The sequence below is a fragment of the Aptenodytes patagonicus genome, chromosome 3 (assembly GCF_965638725.1).
Source record: "Aptenodytes patagonicus chromosome 3, bAptPat1.pri.cur, whole genome shotgun sequence".
Classification (NCBI taxonomy): Eukaryota; Metazoa; Chordata; class Aves; order Sphenisciformes; family Spheniscidae; genus Aptenodytes; species Aptenodytes patagonicus.
The window spans coordinates 91,302,087-91,325,764 of NC_134951.1; the positions used below are offsets into that span (position 1 = coordinate 91,302,087).

The following is a 23,678-nucleotide window of genomic DNA, read 5'->3' on the forward strand; positions in this document are numbered from 1 at the left end:
GACAACCAAAATCCTTTTGCCAAGGAGTGTGGCAACTCCTTTGAAGCCAAAGGGCTACTGACTAATGAAGGGGGAAAAAAAGCAGAACAGTGACTTTTGGCTAGAGAAAAAACGACAAGTGCCTTCAAAGACATGTAACTTTGCCCCTGCTAAACACACTGCTGGTCGTAGAGTATTAGGCTGTTCTTCTCTTTTTCCTCCTTGCTTCCATAGTTGAACATAGCATGGTTTCAAGAGCAGAGCATACAGCACTTGAAACGATCTCCATAACTTTTAACATTTTTATCCACAATATTCAGGCTGGTGATAACACATCCCAGCCTATTTCCCCATACGTACACGAGTAGCACTGGGGGAGGGGAGAATTTGGTAGAATATAACCATTCTATAACCATTCTTTGACACCAGGAGTGTTTGTGCACCAGTCCAAGAATTGACTCTAGCAAAGCTTATGTGAAACTGGCATTCAGGGACAACACAATAAGCTTTACAGATGCCAAGTTTAACCACGTGAAATTTAAAGAGAAAAATTCTTCGTTCCAGGTCGTGAGAGGAAATACACCAACAGATCCTGGACCACGTATTATCTGGACAAGTACTGGTAGGAGGATGTTTTCAACTTTCCAGGCCTGCACTTGAGTGGAAGAATCAAAGAAAAATCTCAGCTGAACTTAAAAGAAGGCAAAAGAACATAAATCACTCTTGCATCCAAGACAATCCTGGTTTGTTTCTTTAACTGCACAAATACTTTGTATCATTTTAGGCTATAGCTGTATTGCTTAGAAATCCTGCTGCATCTGGGAATATGAATTCCTCAACTAAAAAACAAGAGTAGTTTGTGCAGTGGAGTTACAACAGTGGAAGAATTGAAACAGGCCTGAACTTGAAGGTCTCTCCTTGGCAGAAGTGAAACACAGCTACATAGTAAGCCCTCATTTATTCACTCACTGTAGAAGGAAAGCATGCCCCTCGTTTATTTATTTATTTACTCACTCCTTGAACCAGCTAGGCCCCCAGCCCTTGGCTGGTAGTTTCACTGGCAGCACAAATCCCTCTGGTGCCTCCTACAGCTACAGGAAGACGAGAATACTTAGTATTACCTATTGTTCACATTACACGGTCAATTCCCTCCATCACCTAGAATAATAATAGAATAGTAATATTGTTTTTTTCCTTCTAAATGAACATTGGAATTTGTGTTTCACACAGTTATATCCCTCCTCCTCTTCATCAGGGAATTAGGAAAAGATTTTTAACTCAAGGTGTCCCTTAGCTAGGGAGGGATGGTATGGTTCTTTCCTGGACTGCAAGGCTGACAGCAAAACTAGACCCTCATCCCCTCCAGAAAAAAAACGAGTATGAAGTTGTTTGGGTTTTAATGCTGAGGAGAAATCAGATTCTTTGGAATATATAATAATGGTTATAAATTAAAATAATTTGAAAACATTTCCCAACACTAATAAGCCAAAATGTCAGATGTCATGAGGTGAATACTTGTTATTTTCCCTACATCTAAATATGTTGAGTACTTCAAATGTTATTTCTAAAGCGTCTTCAATTTATAACTACAAAAGTGTCTGTGCTTTGCCAGTTCTCCAGAGAAAGATCTTCTATTGGCTATGTAGAAAGGAATTTAAAAGGGCATCAAAATGTTAGATTTCTCACCAAATATAAATATAACCTCATTTAATTAGGGAAACAGTTTGAGATACACGCCTTGGAAGTAGAGAAGTGCAGGGTTTTTCAAATACCAGAAAAAAAAAAAAGAGTAACATTATAAAACATTTAACTCAAAATCAGAACGGTTCTTTAATAATCGCAAAGGAACTTTTTACAATATCAGTTTTCTAACTTTCTGGGCACACTTCCTGGTAAACACTTGAGTGTCCTCTGTGAGTTACAAACAGTAAGTTTTCTGTGTTACACAGCTAAAAAAACCTGGACATTTTTAACAACTTGGCATCACATCTTTTTTTAAAAAACAGATCACACAATAATTTAGACAGCATTTATAGCATTATAAAATCAGAATCCCTCTCTTTAATCACTCACAAGAGCAGCCATTAAGAATACAACAGCTTTAGGAATACAAATAATGAGGATGTAAAACTATCTGTGCAAAACTGCATTATTTTTACTGTCTAAAATTTCAGGGAAGTAACACCGCCAAAAGCAGAGAGAGGATAACAAAGACAAACAGTCATGAAAATAATGCTACCTTAGATTTTCAAACAGGAATTACATTATGAAGTAAATATTAGGTAAAGGAAAAAAATCTGATGGCACCTTGAACAACAGTGACAAGTGTCCTGGAAATTGCAGTTGAACAAGAACTGATACAGGTTCATGTTAAAGTCCCTTTCAGGTGTAGCGATTGATTTGGGGGTATCAACTCTAGCATTTCTTTCCATGCAAAAAAAATCTATCTTTCCAACATCTTTGCTTTGCGGGCTACTAATGCATTTAAGAATGAGCAGTCTTTTGAGGAGTGTGCTTTCTTCCATGCATCTGAAATCTTTAAAACAGCTGGATCATTGATTCCCTGGATTTCCCTACTCCAATCCATTTAACTGCAGGAGAGAAAAGCAAACTTTTATTTTAAGTAATACAAAGCAAGATCGGATTGTATCTTAAGATAAGATACAACCTTATCTTCTTAAGCGCTTAAGATTTTAAGTACCGTAGTCTGAAGAAAAACACAGCACATACTATTAGTATGTTAAGAAACGATAACTATGTCTATTGTTCTCCAAGTAAGAATGCATTGGTAACTTAGAAAAGCAGGAACAGTCTTGAAGCTGCCATAATGAATAAATCAGTTTTCCACATCATAGGAAAGAGATACGTAGAAACTGTCAGAACAGTAAAGATTTGCATCATCTCCTAATTCCCAGCTTTGGATGGAACCACAGGATCATCTTTATTAGGGGGCATAGAGAAATTTGTTAGTTTAGGACCTCTGTCCCATATATTTAATCACGTTAATATACCAGTAGTCCCACTGACTTCATAATGGCAGCAGAACTAAACCCCTATTTATAACCAATCTCAAAAACACTTAAGCAAGTTATAAAAATCTCAGCTGAACAAGAACTGTAGTATAAGCCAAAGAAAGAATGCATATTAAAGCTTTTGAAGATTTTCAATTCAACAGCTAAAAAGAAGTAAAACAATAATTACAAGTATCACCAGGTACATCAGAATAAGCACAGCTACAAACTAGTATTCAATATTCTGAATGTTCATTAAGGCAAAATACAAGACAGGTTTCATGGAGCAGGAAAAAAAACAAAAAACAACAACAAAATCTGTTTTACTTACCAGGAACGCCCAACTCCATTTCTATAAAGCGAACATAATTTTGTGCATTTACAGGCAGCTCATCAAACGTCCTTGCATTTGATATGTCCGTATCCCATCCTGGGAGTGTCTCATACTGAACCTCTACTTTATTTAAGACTTCCTGGTTGGCTGAGAAGCAAACAGGAACAAAAATATTATGCCTACAAAGATTATATATTCTCTAGCACTAAACACATAACTGTAAAGCTTTTTATTCTTTTCCCATACAAAGAGGTTTACTGATAAGATAATACCAGCACTGAAGGTGCTGAAGTGTCCTTTTTTGTTAATATAAGCAGAGGAAAAAAAAAATCCAGTAACTATCAGGACTTAGACTTTAGGAATTCCAGTACTCACAGTCACATGCATACATTTTGCTAAACCACAGTCTTTTCAGTTCAGAAAACAACTTTTCAGGAAGAGTAATTCCCCAAAATGTTGACTTTTTTTTTTTGCTGAACAAATACCAAGATCCAACTCCCCCTTCATGAGGGAATTTGGTGATGTGAAAGCAAAATTAGGCACCAGCTTGTATGTATCAGGCAGTTAAAACATATTTTAAAATGGCATAGGAGTGTACTTTTTACTAAACATAGTCATAAGATGTAGTTTATACATAATAGACTTCTGATGCCCCAAAACTCTACAATGAATTTGTCAACCACTATGGAGTCCCACACGATGTATGAACTGTAACTGTTCCAATTACTTCCCAGAATAGAAGCAATGAGTATATTCCATCTTGTCCTTAATTTAGTAACTTGCTACAATGTTGTCCATTAACTCTGAATCCTGTGATGATTTCAAGTACTGGACAAGATGCTAAGTGCATTGTTCTGGAATTGAATCATTCCAGTAACTATCTGAACATTAGTCTTGGAATGACCTGGGCAGCGAAACTAAAGCGTTAAACCTGAAAATGGTGAAAATACATTGATTAAAAAAAAAAAAAAAAAAAAAAAGGGAGGTGTCAGGCATTCTTCCCCTCCTGAAAAAGACAGGGTTCTGTCAAAGGCACTGTAATTAATGTTATGTAGGCTCCATGTCTCTGATCAAGTCACACCTGCAAAGACAGCTAGTCAACCTGGGAAAGGGTTTTAGGCGCAAGAGGCACAGTAGAGGTGCAAATACAAAGCCATAGCTAATGCCCTCCAGCGTGTGTGTAGTAAACAAACTCAGGCTCAGCATATTGAATGATTTGTCCTGGTGCAGGTAAGAGTTCAATCGTAGCAATGTTGTAAGGACAGCCTTTATGAACTAGGCATTTTAGGTAAGGTGAAGAGGACGATGCTCTACTGACTTCAAAGCCTACAACAGTGAAGAAATGCACAATTTTTGGACTGAGGTGTTCACAGGTTAAGGCAAATGATCCCGAATCAATACTTGTAATCAGGACAGACAGACACATTAAGGATGTTGGGTTGCAGAGGCTGAGGATAAGGACTTTCTTTAAGGTCATCAGCAGTAACAACTGAGGTGTTGTCTGCTGTCCAGGTGATCTGTAAAATAGAATAGCTATATTCAAAGTGCAAAACCACAAACTAATCTCTGGGCATTGCAGATGGTCTAGAATAAGAGGCTAGCCTCCCTCTTTTTGAAGAGGGAAAGTGACTGAACACCTAATCTTGGAGGTCCACAGGCATTTTTACTTTGAAGCCTCTCTGATGAGGCTAGCTGGGAGAAAGGTCCTTTGCCTGTTGGAAAAGGACCTGGGGGTGCTGATTGACAGCCAGCTGAACACGAGCCAGCAGTGTGCCCAGGCGGCCAAGAAGGCCAAGAGCATCCTGGCTGTATCAGAAACAGTGTGGCCAGCAGGAGTAGGGAAGTGATCGTCCCCCTGTACTCGGCACTGGTGAGGCCGCACCTCGAATACTGTGTTCAGTTTTGGGCCCCTCACTACAAGAAGGACGTCGAGGTGCTGGAGCAAGTCCAAAGAAGGGCAACGAGGCTGGTGAGGGGTCTGGAGAACAAGTCTTATGAGGAGCGGCTGAGGGAACTGGGGTTGTTTAGCCTGGAGAAAAGGAGGCTGAGGGGAGACCTTATCGCTCTCTACAACTACCTGAAAGGAGGTTGTAGTGAGGTGGGTGTCAGTCTCTTCTCCCAAGTAACAAGCGATAGGACGAGAGGAAATGGCCTCAAGTTGCGCCAGGGGAGGTTTAGATTGGATGTAAGGAAAAATTTTTTTACTGAAAGAGCGGTGAAACATTGGAACAGGCTGCCCAGGGAAGTGGTGGAGTCCCCATCCCTGGAGGTATTTAAAAGACGAGTAGATGAGGCGCTTAGGGACATGGTTTAGTGGGCATGGTGGTGTTGGGTTGACGGTTGGACTCGATCTTAGAGGTCTCTTCCAACCTTAATGATTCTATGAAAGCTGAAAGCACTTAGAATTCAACGGTCTAACCTTTTCAACAATCTTCCATTACTCTGTATTAGTTCAATTCCTTACTTCCCCAAAAGAGAGGAAGAAAAAGAAGGGATAAATTTCTCGATGTTTCAAATTATTCTCTCATTTCACTCTCCAGCAGGTGTGATAAAAGATGATGTGTGGTAAAGATAAGCCATAAACTGAGCTCAGTGTAGTAACAGATGTAGTCACCATCTAGATTTCTCTCAGCTCTTCCCTTAGGGGTTTTATCTTTTAGGCTTTCTGGAATATTCCTTATTAACAGCTGAATTAGATAACAGAGAGAGCAGATATAATGATCTCTGGTAGTCTGGTACTATAATTTGGAGAGGGAATGATGTGATGTTACTTCCAACTCAGAAAGAATAGCTGAAATTTGGGATCTTGGCACCACTGTAAGAGAAAGATCCTCCAGCAATTTCCAGAAACTGAACATAAAAACAGTCATGTAAGTCAGACCAAAGATGCATCTAGCACAGTGTCCTAGCTCTTTAACCTACAGCAGATGCCCAGGGAAAGAGCACAAGAAAAAAAAGCAAGCATGAAGTAAAGCTTCTCCAAAATAATCTCCCAATTTCCTAAGGATCTGTGTTTTCAAAGTCTCCTGAGCTAGAGGTTGTGTCTGTGCTGAGATCAACTGATGCCTGAACTTGGACAGGAGGCATTAGCAGGACTAGACCATGGCTTCCACATTCCTTTTAAACAGATCAGCTCAGAGCTAGCAGGCAGTTCTATCTTTCTTTCATAAACTCCTATGACTGAACAGAAATGGAGATACTGGCCAGCTCCATAGCAAAAGACTACAGCCTCAATGATACCAACTGAAGTCAGCTGTAAATTTACAAGACATTTTCAGTTCTTTCTTAACAGGAGATTATGAAATGCCCACAGAAATCTAAGCTAAAAAAACTGAGTGAGACTCGTAGGATTCTCTGATCCAGCTGGAAAAAGGAACAATATATGAAATATGGCGTGTTTTTCCTGAGATGGTGGGCACTGTGTGTGCTTCTAAATTAGAGACAGTCATTTGACAAGAAGGGTAAATCACTAACATCTCCAAGAGAGTGGGAGGGTAGGGAGGGGAGAGAGAAAGAAATACCCTGCCAGTGAGAGATTCCCAGACTAGATCTCTTCTAAATTAAATTCAAAATGTCAAAGTGGCAAGTTAAAAAAAATAAATAAATTATACAAGTACACAGCATGCAGAGATGTAGACATCAGAAATAATCTAATGGTCTGCAAAACACAAGGTGGGAAGAAAGTTACCTTTAGGTTTTTATGCCAGGGACAGGGGTAATAAGTAACCTGCAGCATATGTGCTGAAAATGCTGCCAAATGTTGGGAAGTATAGCAAAGAGAGAGGTGTGGAACACAGAGGCACTGTGAGAGACAGCATCCTCCAGCTTAGCAGAAGTTCAGCTCAAACTCCTTCCTGACACTTAAGGAAGACAGCATGTCAACAGCAAAGACAACAGCTTCTACTAAATTTCTACCGGGATTCTTGATTTTTCATACAGTAAAGAAAAATACAGTTAGGCAGGTGAACCACGTTGTGCTGATATGACCAAACGTCAGCTATCTGTTACCTGGGCATATACAGGGATCAAAGTCTGCCCTCAGGAGTTGTAAAAAGATTCTGGTCCCATCTGAGAGACACAATGAAGGGGAAAAAAAAAGTAATCACTGAAGTCTTAGTACTGGAAAACATGTCTGCCTGTTCATGCCATCTTTAATGATAGACTGCCAGAGAAGGTCCTCCTGGCTTGAGCACAAGACAGTCCAAACAGCCCCCAGGTTAGATAACAGGGCTACAGATGAAGCATTTACTGAGTAGTTCTCAATCCAAACGTGCAAACTCCATTATGTTCAAAGGCCACCTAAAGTACATACAAATTTCCTTAATATTTTGATAAGGGTATCAATCAGGGAATATCTGCATCTTAAAAAGAGAAAAGCATTCCCTGGTTTAGTGCAAGATGAGTACTAAATTTCCTGAATAAAAGTGCGTGCCATGTCATGCAGTATGCATTCAGATTGTAACTGGCACTTTCGTTTGGATACTGGAGGGCAAATCAATTAGAGAAGTCCCCCAAGCACATGGAGAAACAGATTTTTTTTTTTTTTTGTTAACTCCTTATGAATTTCCCTAACAGATATGTGCTATTTTCAAGGACTGCCGGCAGATCATCACTTATTCCTTTATACATAATTACATCTTTACACTACGTAAGTCCTGCTGAGAGTTGTATCTGATTACTACAGTTGATCTCCTCATTCACAAAAAGTTCTCTGCTGATGATATCATATGAAAAATTGTAACATGTGACCAAACCTCAAACCCTGAGGTAAAAGTTAGAATGGAAATGGGCATCTATGCGCACATTAGAAAATCAGGAAGTCCAATCTTTAGTACCGGCTAATGTTCTTCCTTTTTCTGGAGTCTCTCTACTATAGCAAACTGAAAAAGATACATTACCCATGAAAACAATGTTTTGTGATATTTGATTATTTTAACATGCTGATACACTTTTCAGGTAAAAGTGATCACTAAAATGACCGCTGTCCTCCTGAGGAGGTATAGTTTCTACCATGCTGAGCTGATGTATGATGGTCCTGCATTAGAAAATGGTTTTGCTTTCACCTAAACTAATTGCCCATTTCCTCCCCCACCCCTTTTCCCTCTTTTCCATTGCGTAGGTTTGACAGGTTTTTGGCTGCTCTGTGAACCATTAAAGGGAACTGAACTGTTAGAAAAATAACAAAGGGAGAGAAAAACCTGGCTTTTCAACTGGATCAGTTCTCATGCGGTTCACCGCATGCTTAAATGAAGACTTGTCCTGCTAGAAGAGGGGATGAATACAGTAGTGGGAATAAGACACTGGGTTTGGAGTGTGAAACAAGCTTCCAATTTAGACTGAAGGTAATGCAGGCTGTATTAAAGGAAAGGGATAAAGCAGTAACAACATTTACGTTTAAGAAGCTTTATATAGCACTTTGCATCTTTCTAGTAGAAAAGGACAGTATTTGGTAAAGGTGTCTTTACAGTGTGGGTACAGGTGTGGTACAGGGTGTCTCTGGTGCATCTGGGAAGACATTAATGGCTTGATGCTGAAGTAACACATTCCTGTCATAAATTTTACAAGCCAAACGCATTTAAGTATCAGACTACATTTCACTAAAATCTAAAATAGTTAAACAAGCAGTCTTACCAGGAAAATGAGGTATGATTTCACCATCTAGTTTGTATGCAACACCAACTTTGATTTCTGGAAATACATCCAAGATATCCAATTTGGTAAGCGCCAATCTATAAAGAAACATCACGCTGATTAAACAAGTTCAACAACTCTCAACTCTCATCACATTGTAAAAATACCAAAAGAAAAATTGATTCCTGCACATTGCAATTAATTATCTTTCCTTAGAAAAATATCTCGTATGGCACTAATCTATTTATCTGGTGTGACTTTAAAAAGAAGAAAACTCAAACAGCCTTTTTGTTGCGTCCTTAGATCTAGTACTGTAAAAAAATGGCAAAATTCAAAGAACAGGTATTGTCCAATTAAAGTGACTGGTCTATAGCTTTAAGTGTTAGAATTTTAATTGGTCAGGGTGCTGCCAAGATACTTTATGACCATTCACTTGAGATGGTTTCATAGCATGATGCCTGTTGCTGTCTGTTCCCGTCCTCTGCCAAATGTTCCTGTCCTACAGCGAAGGCAGCAAAATAATCAAACACTGGCTCTGTAAATACCTGGCTGCATCCTATTTTAAATAAAAACCACAAAGGACAAGAAAACCAGGAAAATTTAAGTAAAGCATATATTTACACAATTTGATCTACTAGAAATTTTATACCAGTTTTGTTTCAGACACCTATTTTTTATTTTAATTAAAATCCCAAAGTCATATCCAAATTTTCTACATTTACACATACTGCTGAAGATACTGATGGGTTCCCATCTGTCTTATTTTGAAAACAAACTAACAAAACAAAACCCCACAAACTGTATCAGGTTTTAAGGCCCTTGTAATGCATTTGATTTGGTTTGGTGGGATGGCAGGGGTTGGGATAGCTCAAAGCATCAAGTACTAAGATACATAAGTGCTTCTTGGATCATTTTAAATGAGAAATAACGATGTGCTACAAGTAAAGGAAACAAAAATTTACAAGTATGAAAATGTCAAATATAAAAACATTTAATGATAGGAAAAATAAGTGACAGTTAATTTATCAAAATATCAAAACAATCAACAAATCAATACGAACAGTCTGAATGTTACTAACTAGTATATGTACAGTTTACAGTAATCTGTAGCATTTCATGATTTTATGTCAAGTTGCCAGCAAAGCTGTCAAAATAACTCACGCAGTAAATCCATTAATCATGTAGGCATATCGGAGTAACACAAGGTCCAGCCAGCCACATCTTCTCTTTCTACCAGTGGTAACACCAAACTCTTTACCTCTCATTTGCAGCAATTCTCCAATTTCCTAACAAAGAGTAATACTATTACATGAGCCTTTTTTTATTTGCAATACATGATGCAGGTGTATACTTAACAGCATTTTACGATATTGTAAATTACCTTAAAAGTTCTTCCCCCAATTTTTCACAAAGTTGTCCATTGAGATGAAAATAGAAATACAAAATGCTATTTCTAATTCAAGAGAACGCTATTTGAGCAAATCTCTCAAAATTTGTTCCTGCTCTAGCCTTCTATTCCATAGGAAGGTCTGAGAAACTGACAATCAGATTTGGCAGTCCTGTAAGCTCAATCTAGAATCAGAAGAATGAGATATCCAAACATACCGCCAGCTACTTGCATTTAACAAGTAACACTGATTTAACATATGACAGACACACCAAGTTATTTCACCCAGTTACAGGTCACATCTAGGGCTGATAATACTCACATTATTTTGTTCTGTAGGAAAGGCACCAATTCCAACTCTCGTTGTATATGCTTTCACAACTCCGTACACTTCCCCGACATTCTGTGGTGGCATGCCCAGACCTGTACACACACCTCCAACTGTGCAGTTTGATGAAGTCACAAAAGGATATGTGCCTATTAAAAAAAATTGGGTTTAAAAACTTATTAAAACACTGCTTTTAAACTATTAAAAAAAAAAAATCTACCCTGGTGAGGAATAGTACTTGCATTGCACTTACCTAGGTTTTACAACACTAAAAAACAAAACAAAACGCACAGTAAATTTATTTTGCGGTCAAGAACATATTTAATGAGCTCTTAGCTTTGTATTTACATTGTCTGATCCTTCTTTATTGAAAAAGGTAGAAATCTTACCACTTACTTCGACTGATACAGAGGCAAAAGTTGACAACATAACAATTCTGAATGATCATACAACTCAAAAATTGGAATAAGACACCAGAAAACCATGCCTTGCTATCTTATATAAAATATACTCACTAGTAGAACAATGTGAAAATTTGAAGGAAGACTCTTCAGAAAATGGTATTAAAAGGTTAGAAAATACAGGTTTACCATTTTTCATTTTGGGAGATTAAAAAAACCCCAAAACCCAAGCTCTACAAACTGGTCAGCACATTATAAGGGTAAGAAATTGCAAAGAAACGTAGAATTCTGGAAAGAACAATTTTGCTTACATAATCAAATGAAAAAAATTATTTCCACAATTAAAGAAAATTAAAGAAAAGGAAAAAAAAAAACAGACTTTGGGAATATAGTCTAGTTCATTAGTGGTGAGAGTTTGTCTCTAGTTAAATATTCAGTCTTCTTAAAAAGCAGCCTGGACACGTAAAATAGTTAAACATCTCAAAATCCTTAGGTTTACACTTTTTTTTTTTTTTAAAGTAATGGAAGATGAAAGAGACCATGCCAGTCCTTAGTTGATTTGAATTGTGAACAAATGCTTCAGCCACACAGTAACTACATATAAGCGAGAGACTTCTACCTCATGCTTCAGACTTTTTTTTTTTCTTTTGGTGTAAAAGTCAGAGATAGGTAAGAGAGGAACAGCCAAGACAAAAGGAATTGAAAGCAATACAGACAACTTTAAAAAGTAAAAAATCTTTCAGAGTCTCTTCAGTGAGGTTTTGCAGACTAGCTTCAGGTACGTCTTGCTTCTTTTGCTTAAATCTCTCAAGAGAAAAACCCAGGCTTACAGGTGATAGGTAACAGCAGTTTGCAAGCACTAATTAGTCTTTATCTTTCTTCGGACACAGTAGTTGAGCTTTTCTTTACTGACAGGTAAATATAGCTTGTGGATGTTACAAACAGAGTCAATGAGACACTTCTTACTCATTTTCAGCTCCCAGCCTGGTATATTGACATTGGTTTATCCTCACTCGGTGTTTAAAAACACAGAAGACCACACACACACACGCCCCCACTCCCAGACACACGCACATGCGAGCTTCATTGCATGCTCCAGAAAAGCGGGATGGACTGCAAGGCTGGGGACTTACCGTCTTCACTGCGAACAGACACACGTTCATAAAACTCACTTCAGTATTAAGACTTCTGTGCACCGAGGCACGGAAAATAGCCTCATTCAGAAAGCTCAATAATCAAATTTGACATTGTCAAATCTTTTGACTAGGACTTGTCTATTTTTAACCCAAGTGTCCAATCCACTGATGGTATCTACCTAAGGAGAGCAGATATTCTCTCTGTGTGTGGGTCTCACAGCACAGGCAGGAGAAAAAAAATCTGAGTGACACAAACAACTCTGTACATATTATAGACATACCTGATGAGTTTCAAACTATTTGCATTTCCTATACTTATATGAAATTTAAAATCCTCACTACTTACAAAAAACAACACCCCCCAAGTTTTCTGCAAGTATCTCAGGTTTGTATCAAACATTTCCCTGTGACAAGCGTATTTAAAGACTTTCCTTTTTTTTTTTTCCCCACTTGTTAAAAAAGGCAGTTTCTTCCAATATTCAGATTATCACGGGAAAACTTGGTGCTTATGCTTATAGTGACTAGTCTTAGACACATCTTCCTCTTAAAAGAAGAGGCTTTCAAACTCAATGTTTGAAAACGCCCAATATCAGAACTCCTACCAGTGGAAAGCAGAGCGCGTACTTTGTTGTATTTGTTTGACAGTAGTCCTTACAGGCTTCAATTTCAGGCTTAAGCATCTTGCCATCAATAAAAACGATGCAGTTACAAGGCTAGTGAGACTGAAGAAAAATGTGACAAAATGCAGGAGCCAATCATATAGGCTGCTTATGCCTATACAGAGGTATAATAATTTATCTGTCCTTACAATATAATGATAACAAACATCATAATCTCATTTAAAAAAAAAGCTGCTTCTATCAAGAAGTTTCTAATTTTATTAGCAAAATTAGTGTTTTAAGAAAAACTGCATCATTTATAATTTCAAATTCATTGGGATAATCTTTTCACTCTTGCCTCCTTAGCAATCCAGATTCCCAACATCTTTCCTTACATCGTGAAACAGGGGAAAACTAGGTGTTATATAAAGGGTTTAAAAAAAATGCAAGCTGATTCTTCAAAAATCAGTATTTTGCATATATACTTTGCCTCTCAAAGCTCTCCATTTTTCTTCTCAGGTGTTTTCCATAGATGTATACAACTGTGAGTTATTTCATATGAAATTCATAGACAGTGAAGTAATAGCTACACTCTATTTAAGAAAAATCACCTGATCTTTACTGTCATTCAAATAATTAATCTTGGGAGAGTCTAAAGCTTTTTGAAAGAATTTAATTAAAAACTCTTTTCCCCCCTCTAATTATTTGCTAGTCATAGAGAGTACTATTCTTCCAAAATACAAAACACTTCTGCCATTAGAACAGCTAAGCACAGAAGAGCTTATATTTAGTGTTCCTCTTTCACAACATAAGTATATAGCAACGTGCGTCTCAAAAAGGTTATACCTACCAAAATCTATGTCCAGCAGTGCTGCATTTGCACCTTCTACTAAGATCTTCTTTGGTGGTCCATGTAAAGCCTCATACATGAAATAAACACCATCCTTTACCATTGGTTTTATTTTTTCCATGCAGCCCTGAATAATACAAAAGACTATTGTATAGTATAATTTCATTATGATAAAGCCAGCCAGAGTACAAGTGCTATTGCTCCCTCGCAACAATGCTCTTATTCCTTTTGAAAAGGAAAGGCAAACATAAACAAATGCTAAATATGCCATAATATGTGAACAAGGGAAGGAAGAACATTAGACTCAGACAATAGACATGTATGCTCTTTCTAGGGGGAAAGAAAGAAGGGGGGGGGGGGGGGGGGGAAGAAATAAAATCCAAACTTTTAAAATGCTTTAGAAATATTCAAGCTTAAGCATAATCACAATACTTTACTGTATTCAGTATTTCATTTCCAAGTGTTCAAAATTTCCCCCCCAAGACCAGCATGTGGGGGGTTCCACTTCTGGCCATGTGAAGCCAACAAATGCACAGAACTGTAAAGCAGCATTAATTTGTGATATATATACAAGTATGTTTGTAAGTAAAAGTAAAAAGTTATTTATTGGAATTAAGGTCAAGTGCCTGAACGCCACTGAGTAGCTGGATGTCAAAGCCAGTAATGTTCAGGTTAACACTTGGTACATAGCCTTTTTCCTCCATGAGAACATATGAAGTTCTCATTCTAATGATTCACTTCACATGATATATAACACTTTGTCTTTCAGAATTTAATCAAGGGCATTAGCATAAAACAAACATGAAGTCCAAGTAATTTTTGTCAAGCTACAAATACATAATACGTTTCCACCCTAACAATGAGTTTCAGATATTCTGTAATCCTAATGTGTATTAAGTAAACTATAAAGCATTATACAACACTCAACTGTAACTGATTTTTAGGTCTACATATTGATAAAAATACTACAACTCAACATGCGTAACAGATATTACTTAAAGTAAGACAAACAGAAATGCTAAGAACTCCCATATACTCCATTCTAGAGCTGGTAAACTGAGTTTAGTGGCAACTAAAGATACAAGAAGGATGATTTCTTTGGCCTGATTTTCTGAAAGAATTAAACATGTAACTGTGCACGCCCTCCCCTGTTCCACACAATGGTTTTAAACAATTTGTCGAATTTGGTTGAAGTTTTCTAAGGGGTAAAAAAAAAAATCTCATGCAGTTAAGTTTCTATAAAATGCATGAACAAAAGGCTGGGTAAGACACCTGACAATTTTTTCAAGTGAGAACTTGGGTGCACCTCAAAAATCGCACTATTTGGCATAAGAGAATTAATACCAGTGAGAAATCTCACAACTCTCCCAACTGCAGGGAAAACATCAGATCAGAATTCATAATTAACCAAGCTGGCAATCAGGCTTCCTTAGTTCTGCTGCTATCAACTTACATTTTTCTATGTTGTTAGACAGTATTTTTTTTCCTTAAGGTTTATTACTTAAAATAATAATTTAGTTCAGTTCTTAAGTTTGACACAATGAATTAATATTCTACTTTCAATGAAACATACCTTCCCCAACTACAATCTTGGTTTTTTTTCTCCTAGCCAGTATGTTTGAGCAAGTGGAAGTCAAAAATAATTCTCCCTATACAAGCCTTTTCGTTAAAGTTTACAATATTTCTCTTGAAACCAAGTTTTGAAATGCTGCATTAAGCGGGGTCAAAAGTGTCTTTAAGGACACTAGCAGACTCTTTAAAATTGATACATACCAATTTCCCATGATATGTATTATGTTTTAACTCCTCACACAAGCGTCAGTCACCAAGAGATTTACATATCGGTAACTGCACACAGTGATTATATCATTTAACAGCAGAAGCAGGCTTACCTTGAGCTTTTTCAATTCCCCTTCAATATCTATCTCTAAGGTAGGATATATCGCTTTGTACTGATTGGCTAACACTTTGAACCTGGAAGGCAAAAAAGCTTCACTAAGGTTTTTGTTTGTTTTCCTCCTCACGCCCCCACCAACCTTAGGTTTTACTGGTTACATATCTGCAATTATTTGGTGATTTAAAAATTTTAAACAATAAAATATTTCAATAATTATAAATAATTTAATAAAATTATAAATAAAATTATTCCCATATTAAAAAAAAAAATTAAAAAAAGTAACAGCAACCAGATGTAAATGCTTACACAGGTTACTACCCAGAAACCGAAAACTGTGTTTACAACTGTGCATTAAAATACAGAAATTACCTCTCAGAAAATTCATCAAAATCAGAAACAAGATCACACATTCTGAGTCCACTTCGAGCTGCTTTTGAAGAATATACTGGACCAATTCCTTTTTTGGTAGTTCCCAAACTTTCAAAAGATAATAACAGGAGTTATTCTTGATATAAAACTAAGGGTTTTTTCTTTAAAGCTAATACATCCTTGGCATAAAATGAAGTGCTGTTAATTGCAAGCATTTAGAACCTTGTTTTAAGCATTTAAAACACGAGGTACTTTTAGTATGCAACATAGTTTCAGAATATCACTGTTTATAGACATTAATATATTAATCTTCTACATACTTGTTTTTAAACCAATACCTTTTCATACTTTAGTGAACTCTTATGTATTTATTTGTACACGATTCCCAACTTTTATACTTAAGGAACTCAATGCCAAGACATCCTTCAGAACTATGAACTGAAACTAACTAAACACCTTCTTAAAAAACTGTCCTGAAGACCTAAAGAAAGTCCTCCATAAAGCAACAGCACAAACAGTATGGATTTCAAGTTTGTATGTAATAAATATTTCATTTAATTCTAAATGCCTCAGTTGGAGCCAGGAAAACAGAAAACACTGCTGAGCATCTAAGAGTGACAAGGATACTCAAAATGCTGTACGTTAGAAAGGGTTCAGGAATAGATTTTCCACTGTAGCTGATTCTGAAAACCTGTTCTTTTTCTTACCCTTACCTACTCACTCTGCCTGAAAAGCCTTTTTCAGCTTAAGTCAGTGACATCATAAGATACAACTTGCTTGCACTGACTTCACTGTCAGAGAAGTACAGCTAGTTCAGAAAGTGTTTTCTGCCAGAGTCTTGCTAAGTAGTTACCAAAATGGAGCCAAACTGCACTCATCACAGGCAGATTATCAAACATCATCCCCATCGCTCTCAAAAGATTAAGTCACTTTTTAAGAAGTGAACAGGTGCACAGCATTTTCAGAAGTGTGCTGTACATTGCTAAGCTTAGTTTTGAACTTAGTTTTAACTGGTTTGGGTTTTTGTTGTTTTTTGTTTGGGGTTTTTTTTTTCCCCCCTGAGCAGACACACAAATCCTTATCTACTTCAATTATAAATTCTGCATGTGCAGAGTGGCCCAGATTTCTTCAACCTGCCTTGAAGGTATCTGTTGTGGTTTAACCCCAGCCAGCAACTGAGCACCACACAGCCACTGGCTCACTCTCCCCCCTGGTGGGATGAGGAAGAGAATTGGAAAAGTGAGAAAACTCGTGGGTTGAGATAACAACAGTTTAATAATTGAAATAAAATAAAATAGTAATAGTAGTACTAATAATAAAAATAAAAGAATATACAAAGCAAGTGATGCATGATGCAATTGCTCACCACCCACCGACCGATGCCCAGCCAGTCCCCCAAGCAGCGGCCCCCCCTGGCCAGCTTTCCCCCAGTTGATGTACTGAGCATGACGTCACATGGTATGGAATGTCCCTGTGGCCAGTTTGGGTCAGCTGTCCTGGCTGTGCCCCCTCCCAGCTCCTTGTGCACCTCCAGCCTTCTCAGTCGGTAGAGCATGGGAAGCTGAAAAGTCCTTCACTTAGTGTAAGCACTACTTAGCAACAACTAACACATCGGTGTGTTATCAACACTATTCTCATCCTAAATCCAAAACACAGCACTATGCCAGCTACTCAGGAGAAAATTAACTCTATCCCAGCCGAAACCAGGATAGTACCATACCATAACTCAGTTCAAGAGGGACTCCATTTCAAGTAGAAGGTACACACACGTCGTAACTAAACTTTATGTTAAAGGGTACCAATTGATACGTGAATGAACTGAAACACAGTTCATAATCAGTATGTAATTCATTTTAGTTAGGTCATTTGTAGTTTGGAGTAGATTCAAAACAATAATCTTGGAAAAAAACAAATTATACTCAATACTGAGTAATCTCAGGGAGTGATATGTTTGCCTCTAGACAGAATTAGACATTCTAATCAACTTTGCATCACACAGTATCATTTAACCAGACCAGGACATTGTGGCTTAAATAACTGACTCTAGCCTCCACCCCAATTCATACATTCCACAGAGAATTTTTTTGAGGAGGAGTTGGTTTCCATTTATTTTGTTTCATTAAGACATGCCAATTTATAAAAGAGTTAAGTGGTCGGAAGGTTGTATTTATAGAAGTTAAAACAATTGTATAAGCATAATATACTATATTAGATTACCTTTTCTATAACCTTTCTGCAAGGGAAGCTACATGAGCCTTACTTGTGACTGTTTTTGAGCTACATTTGAACAGATAAAAGCATTCAGTTAAAATAAAAAATAAACTTACTATTTATAATGATCAACTTTGCAGTGTTAGACCCAAAAGAATTTTAATACCAAATATGCTAGGCAGTCAAATCTACAGTTAGACATGCTAGCAGGCTATTTCAATTCCCCATCCCACCCTCAACAAACAGGAAACAGTCTTTTGATAATCAGTTTATGATAGCCTGTTCTTAGCCAGCCTGTAGTAGTACTTCCCCCATTACAGTCACTTAGCCTTAAAATTTAGGAGGAAATAGATAGCTTAGTACTTTCTATCCATCAGCAGTTTTAACAAGCTTGAAAACCGTATGATTGTTGCAGAATTTCAAGAACCCCGCAGAAAGAAGAAATACAGCACTTTTAAGAGTGACTTCAGTTTTTTAGCTTTGAATGTAACTTTTTTTTAGCTTTGAAAGTAACTTTTTTTCCTGCGTTTCTTTAAAACAAATTAATTGGAGAAAAGTGGTTATTTCTTCCTTGGGCTTTCCCTTACAATCTTTAACACTAACTAATAAAGTGGTTCCTTCTCACAAGTAGCTGAGTGACTGACAGTGTTTTGAATCTCAAATATTTTTATATAAAAATTTTAGCTTGCACTCCATAAACATTCAAGAATAGCTGATATACACATACTGGCTCATAAAAAAATATATGTCTAGTCTTCCATATATATATATGTATGTATGTTCTTCCTGTTTACTTTTTAATTCCTAAAACAACAGGTAATGAGACAGCTGGTACAGCACAGTCAAGTGTGAAAATGACCCAGTGTAAGAATAATTGACAAGTTATCACTCAATAGCAACCTGTGTGAAGCAAGATATGCCCAAATCAGAAACTCTCTTAAAGGTTATTGTCATGGATGATACCTTTTACAGGTCTCAGTAAGGAAGACTGAATTGCTTTTCCTCCACACAGACAAACTTCCAAGAAGAGAGATTAAGTTTACTGGTATCTCAGAAGTCTATAGTGCTGCAACACTTTCCAGCTGTAGACATGTCACAGTTAATTCTGCCAGCTTCTTCCCCATCCCCAAGAACTAGCGAGCTACTTGGAAATCACAAGTTAGAAACATAGCAGCTAGTTTCTAGAAGTTTCAAAAGCTTCAGAAAGTCAGTAGCAGGATGTAGTAGACAATGTGAAAAATTTACATGCGCTTCTGACAATGAAGCATCATGATATACCAAAATTAGTCATATCAGACCTTTCAGTTATTTGGAGATGACAAAGGGGTCCTTCAATCTTCATAAACAGAAATATATTTTTACAGAAACTAATACCTCCAGTAAACAATTAAAACATTAAGAAGCAGGAACCCTTTTTATAAAGCAAATTAGGAACTAGGAGCTTTTTCATAAGGCAAAAATATCAAGATATAACCTTTTCATTAAGCATGTAATCTTTTGCTAGCCACTGGAGGACAAAAGTGTAAGAAATGATCCCTGCATACTCCACATTGAAACGTTACAAGGATAATGAATACTTTTTTAAACTCGATGACAAACAGTAACAGAAATCCAATGTATTAAGTCATATGTTTGTACTAAGTCATCCTATGTTTGACAAAAATAAAACTACCTACTTCTTTCCCGCTTGTTCTTGTCTCTGCTGTTCTTGGATGCCATCAGCAGCTTGGTGGAAATCAAATACTAAGAAAATAAAAATAACTTAAGTAGAAAATTTGTGTGAAACATATTACCATATCAGTAATGATTTCTTCAAACCAACCCTAGCCCTGTTTATCAATGTTGAAAACAAAAATATACACACTGAAGAGAAGCAAATAAAATGACAAACAGTTTTTTCTCCTCTTTTACAAGCTACATTTTTCCACAGGAAAAAAGTTCTGAGGTTTTTCAGAGACTTTTTTTTAAGTGTTTATTTTGTAGAATACTTGCAGACTGTGTATACACCTCCCACAGAATAACTAAGACATTTCAGCTTTCTAGTGGCCCAAAAGAATGTATGGACAACAAGCAAAGAAAACATGCAGTTGAAAAAAATCCTGGAAAACAGGTTATAGTAAAAAACATCATACTGCTGAAATTTAAGGTGGGAACTTTAAGTAAACATTCCCATTCATTCTAAAGATTTCTTAAACCATTTTATTTTTACGTTTTAGACAACATCAATTAAAATACATTTGGAAATACAAAAGCTCCCACCGTCTGTTATGTAAACAGAAGTCATCTCCACAAGCCCTGATTATTTTTTTTAAAGCATTACATATTATTGACAAAGATTATGCAAAGTATTCCTTGCACCAATTCTTTGTCTACCATAAAAGCAAAAAAAAAAAAAAAAAATCTGACAAGACTCATGTCAAATACAAACAGCGGTGCAACAGTTTGCAGGTTAACAGAAGCCAGCTTATTTTTCTTAAGTACTATCTCCCGAAAGTTAAACGACTAATCTATACATTACACAAGAAAGACTGAAAACTTGCAAGAAACAGACTAATTTAATATGTACTCTAGTCTCTCTAGAACAAGAGTGGTTTTCCTTGTTTGCCTTACCAATTTATCTTTGCGCTTATTTCCACACATCCCCCTAATTTAAAGGATTAGATTATCCCCAGCAGCTTGAACCTATTTTTGGTTGATCTTTTGTTACAGATTAATCATTCACAGATCGCCAATACCCATTTTAGAGAAGGCATATTTATCATGGTAACAGATCTCCAGACTGTCATCAAAACTTTCTAAACAGAAGCATTCTGAAAGTTCATTTATATTATGAGGTTGAATGATTATGAGTGACAGTCAATAACCAGTCCTTTCTACTCAGGACCCATTTAGCTATGAAAACTTCACAGTACTGCCATTGCAATATAATCATCGCAGAACAGTTTTTCTAATAATCTAGTCATTTCCAAGTAATTCACCGACAGTGATTCTACTCTCAAAAGGGATTTTAGTAACTTAGGAACAGTTACTCAGCTACATCAAACTCAGTAGTTACTCTAAAGTAAAAACGTATTTATTCTGAAATAACATGTTTACTCACTAAGCTATTCCAGATAGTTTTAAAAAAAAAAAAAAAATAGCAGAACCAAAAGCAAAACCTTTTTTCCGGTGTTACAAGCTCTTATCTGATAAAGTCCTAAAATGTTTGCATCTTCAGAAGATGACTACCAGAGCAGCAATAAGCCCATTTCCTAATACATGCAGTTACGTAACTATTATGTTACAATATCTAAAGATCTAATTTAAAGGATGAATTTATGTAATAAAGATGTCCTAGGACTGATACAGGAAGAGCCTCTGAAGCTCTGTGTTGGCGATTTAGACTCTAAACACTATTTTACTCCAGGCTCCAAACTCCAGAGTTGTCTGGAACATAGGCTGGAATCAACGCTTGACTGATGAGATCCCTGCGAAAAGGGCAGCCATTCTCTCCACCCCTATAGAGTCCTTCCCATAAAGTCTCCTTTCTGAAGTATGTGGCAATTTACTTCATAGGGAGCCTGTTCGTTTGGAAGTCATGCCCAGTCACATAGTTTCCCAGCAGAAAAGTTGCTATAAGCCACACTGCTTTTACACCACAGGGTGAAATGAATCCTTCAGTCAATTAACTTCTCAACTGCTTTTTGACTGCTTTGCACCTCTAATCTTTGGTTTGGAAAGTGAACCTGCTTTCCTCACTAGGTTATGCTTATGGAATAGGATTAAAGAGTCACTAGAATATAAACCTGGGAGGGTCCTGAGTGGTCATTTTTTTTCTAGGATCTTCAATAAACCAAAGCAGCATATGGACACTTAATCCAAAGAAGAGTACATACCTATAAAAAGAGATGGCTAAAAATCGTCACGCTTTTACTGCCATGAAAAGTTCAGAGAAAACAAAGATTAACAAAAAAAATCAACAAAAAACCAAACCACAAACAGGAACTTACCAATATGAGCCCTGTCAGAAATTATTAGTCTTTTTTCCCAGCCTTCTAGCCCTTAAAAGACAAAATGAAATAGTTCAAATTATGTTTTGTATAGCATTTTTGTATTCTGATGTATAAATACTTTTCATGTTTAGACTTCAGTCAATCTATTTAAAGATTGAGCGATAATGTTCCAGAGGAATAAAAGTAGATCTCAATAATTAAAACTTGGCATCAGCCTATAAAGCTGAGAAAGTCAGGCTTATTCTGAGGAAGAATTCTAGCTATTCTACTAGTTCCTCAATTTCAGCAATCAATTAGTAGCTTTTTGGTTTTGAATAATCTAGACCATTGATTTACCTCACTTATAAGTAGACTGCTGCCAAGCATGGCCACAGACATAACAGAAAGTATCCAAAAACTGAGTTCTGAATCAAGAAGTGATTACCACAGCATTTGTTTACATTAACACACATCAAACTGTACACTAATATTGTAAGAGGTAAAACAACTATGAACAGGTAACACACTTAAACAAGTTGTTTCACTTCTTAAATTCACTGCTTTAAGCAAAGAAAAATGTCTGCAGATAATTCATATTTAGAACATGTCCTCTTCTGAAACTGTACAGAGACTCCTTTTGTCTGTCTTCCCATGAGGGCCCTGGGACTTCTAGCAAGACTCCTGTCAGAAACTAGCAGCTAAATGGAGTTCTGGAAAAACACATTGTATGTAACCTCTACAGAGGCGGCATCTACCTGAATCTTTTGAGGAGAGTCCTGCGAACTATTTTAAGAGTAGTATCTTAAAATTTTCTCACCTTTTCCTTTCTTTAAGTTTTTTTCAGCTTCTTCAAAGAGTCCTGGCAAATGAATTACAACACCATTTCCTAAAGAAAACAACCATTACACAAAATTTAATGAGTTACTTTGAGCATGGAAAAAATATTCCAAACAATTCAAAGACACTTCATGTATTGTATATAGAGTATTTTATTTAAGTTTTTAAACTTTCAAGACATTGCAATTTCTATTCTTAGGAATTTGTCTGTAAAAGACTGATTTACACCTAAAGTATGTGTTTCTAACTACATGCATTGAATCATTTTAATAAACTCAACAAACTTTCAGTTTAGATCAGAACAAACAGTAACAGCATTGTGGGACAGTCCAGAATGCAGCTTCCTCTTCCTCATATCTAAAATTAACTTCCCTCTTTGTACTTCATTTTAATAACCCCATTGTTTTTCAAAAGCTTAGCACATTTCTATCATCATTATAAACACTAGCATCCCCTCCGGCACTCTTCTGCTGTAAACAGACACAAAATATTCCGTAAATAGAGTTGGGGTTGTTAACAGATGAGCAAAAATAACAGAGGACAAAGCTCTATCAAAAGCAAGCTGGCTTTCCTACAGCTGTCACATTGCTCAGAAAGAGACTACTAGCTCATACAATTAACCAGCATCACTGAGTGCCTAAGAAGGAGCATTTCCATATAGCAAAACTGAACCATCTTAAGGTCATACCAAACTCAGTAAATGCAAAGCTATCACTATGATAACATCTAGCTAAAGA

The 23,678-nt window shown here is 36.7% G+C and overlaps 1 protein-coding gene across 1 annotated transcript in view; it reads right to left on the reverse strand.

The window, feature by feature from the left end:
* Positions 1 to 1,784: 1,784 nt before the first annotated feature.
* Positions 1,785 to 23,678, reverse strand: part of ADSS2 (adenylosuccinate synthase 2) — a 44,055-nt gene continuing 22,161 nt past the window's right edge. Inside the window, exons 3-13 of the mRNA XM_076334222.1 lie at positions 22,922 to 22,990; positions 22,123 to 22,173; positions 19,810 to 19,876; positions 15,923 to 16,030; positions 15,549 to 15,630; positions 13,657 to 13,783; positions 10,665 to 10,819; positions 10,117 to 10,241; positions 8,956 to 9,053; positions 3,322 to 3,471; positions 1,785 to 2,570 (exon numbers count right to left, since the gene is read on the reverse strand). Of these exons, the coding sequence (XP_076190337.1) occupies positions 2,518 to 2,570; positions 3,322 to 3,471; positions 8,956 to 9,053; positions 10,117 to 10,241; positions 10,665 to 10,819; positions 13,657 to 13,783; positions 15,549 to 15,630; positions 15,923 to 16,030; positions 19,810 to 19,876; positions 22,123 to 22,173; positions 22,922 to 22,990 (1,085 nt within the window). The 3' untranslated portion in view covers positions 1,785 to 2,517. The remainder of the gene's footprint in view (positions 2,571 to 3,321; positions 3,472 to 8,955; positions 9,054 to 10,116; positions 10,242 to 10,664; positions 10,820 to 13,656; positions 13,784 to 15,548; positions 15,631 to 15,922; positions 16,031 to 19,809; positions 19,877 to 22,122; positions 22,174 to 22,921; positions 22,991 to 23,678) is intronic.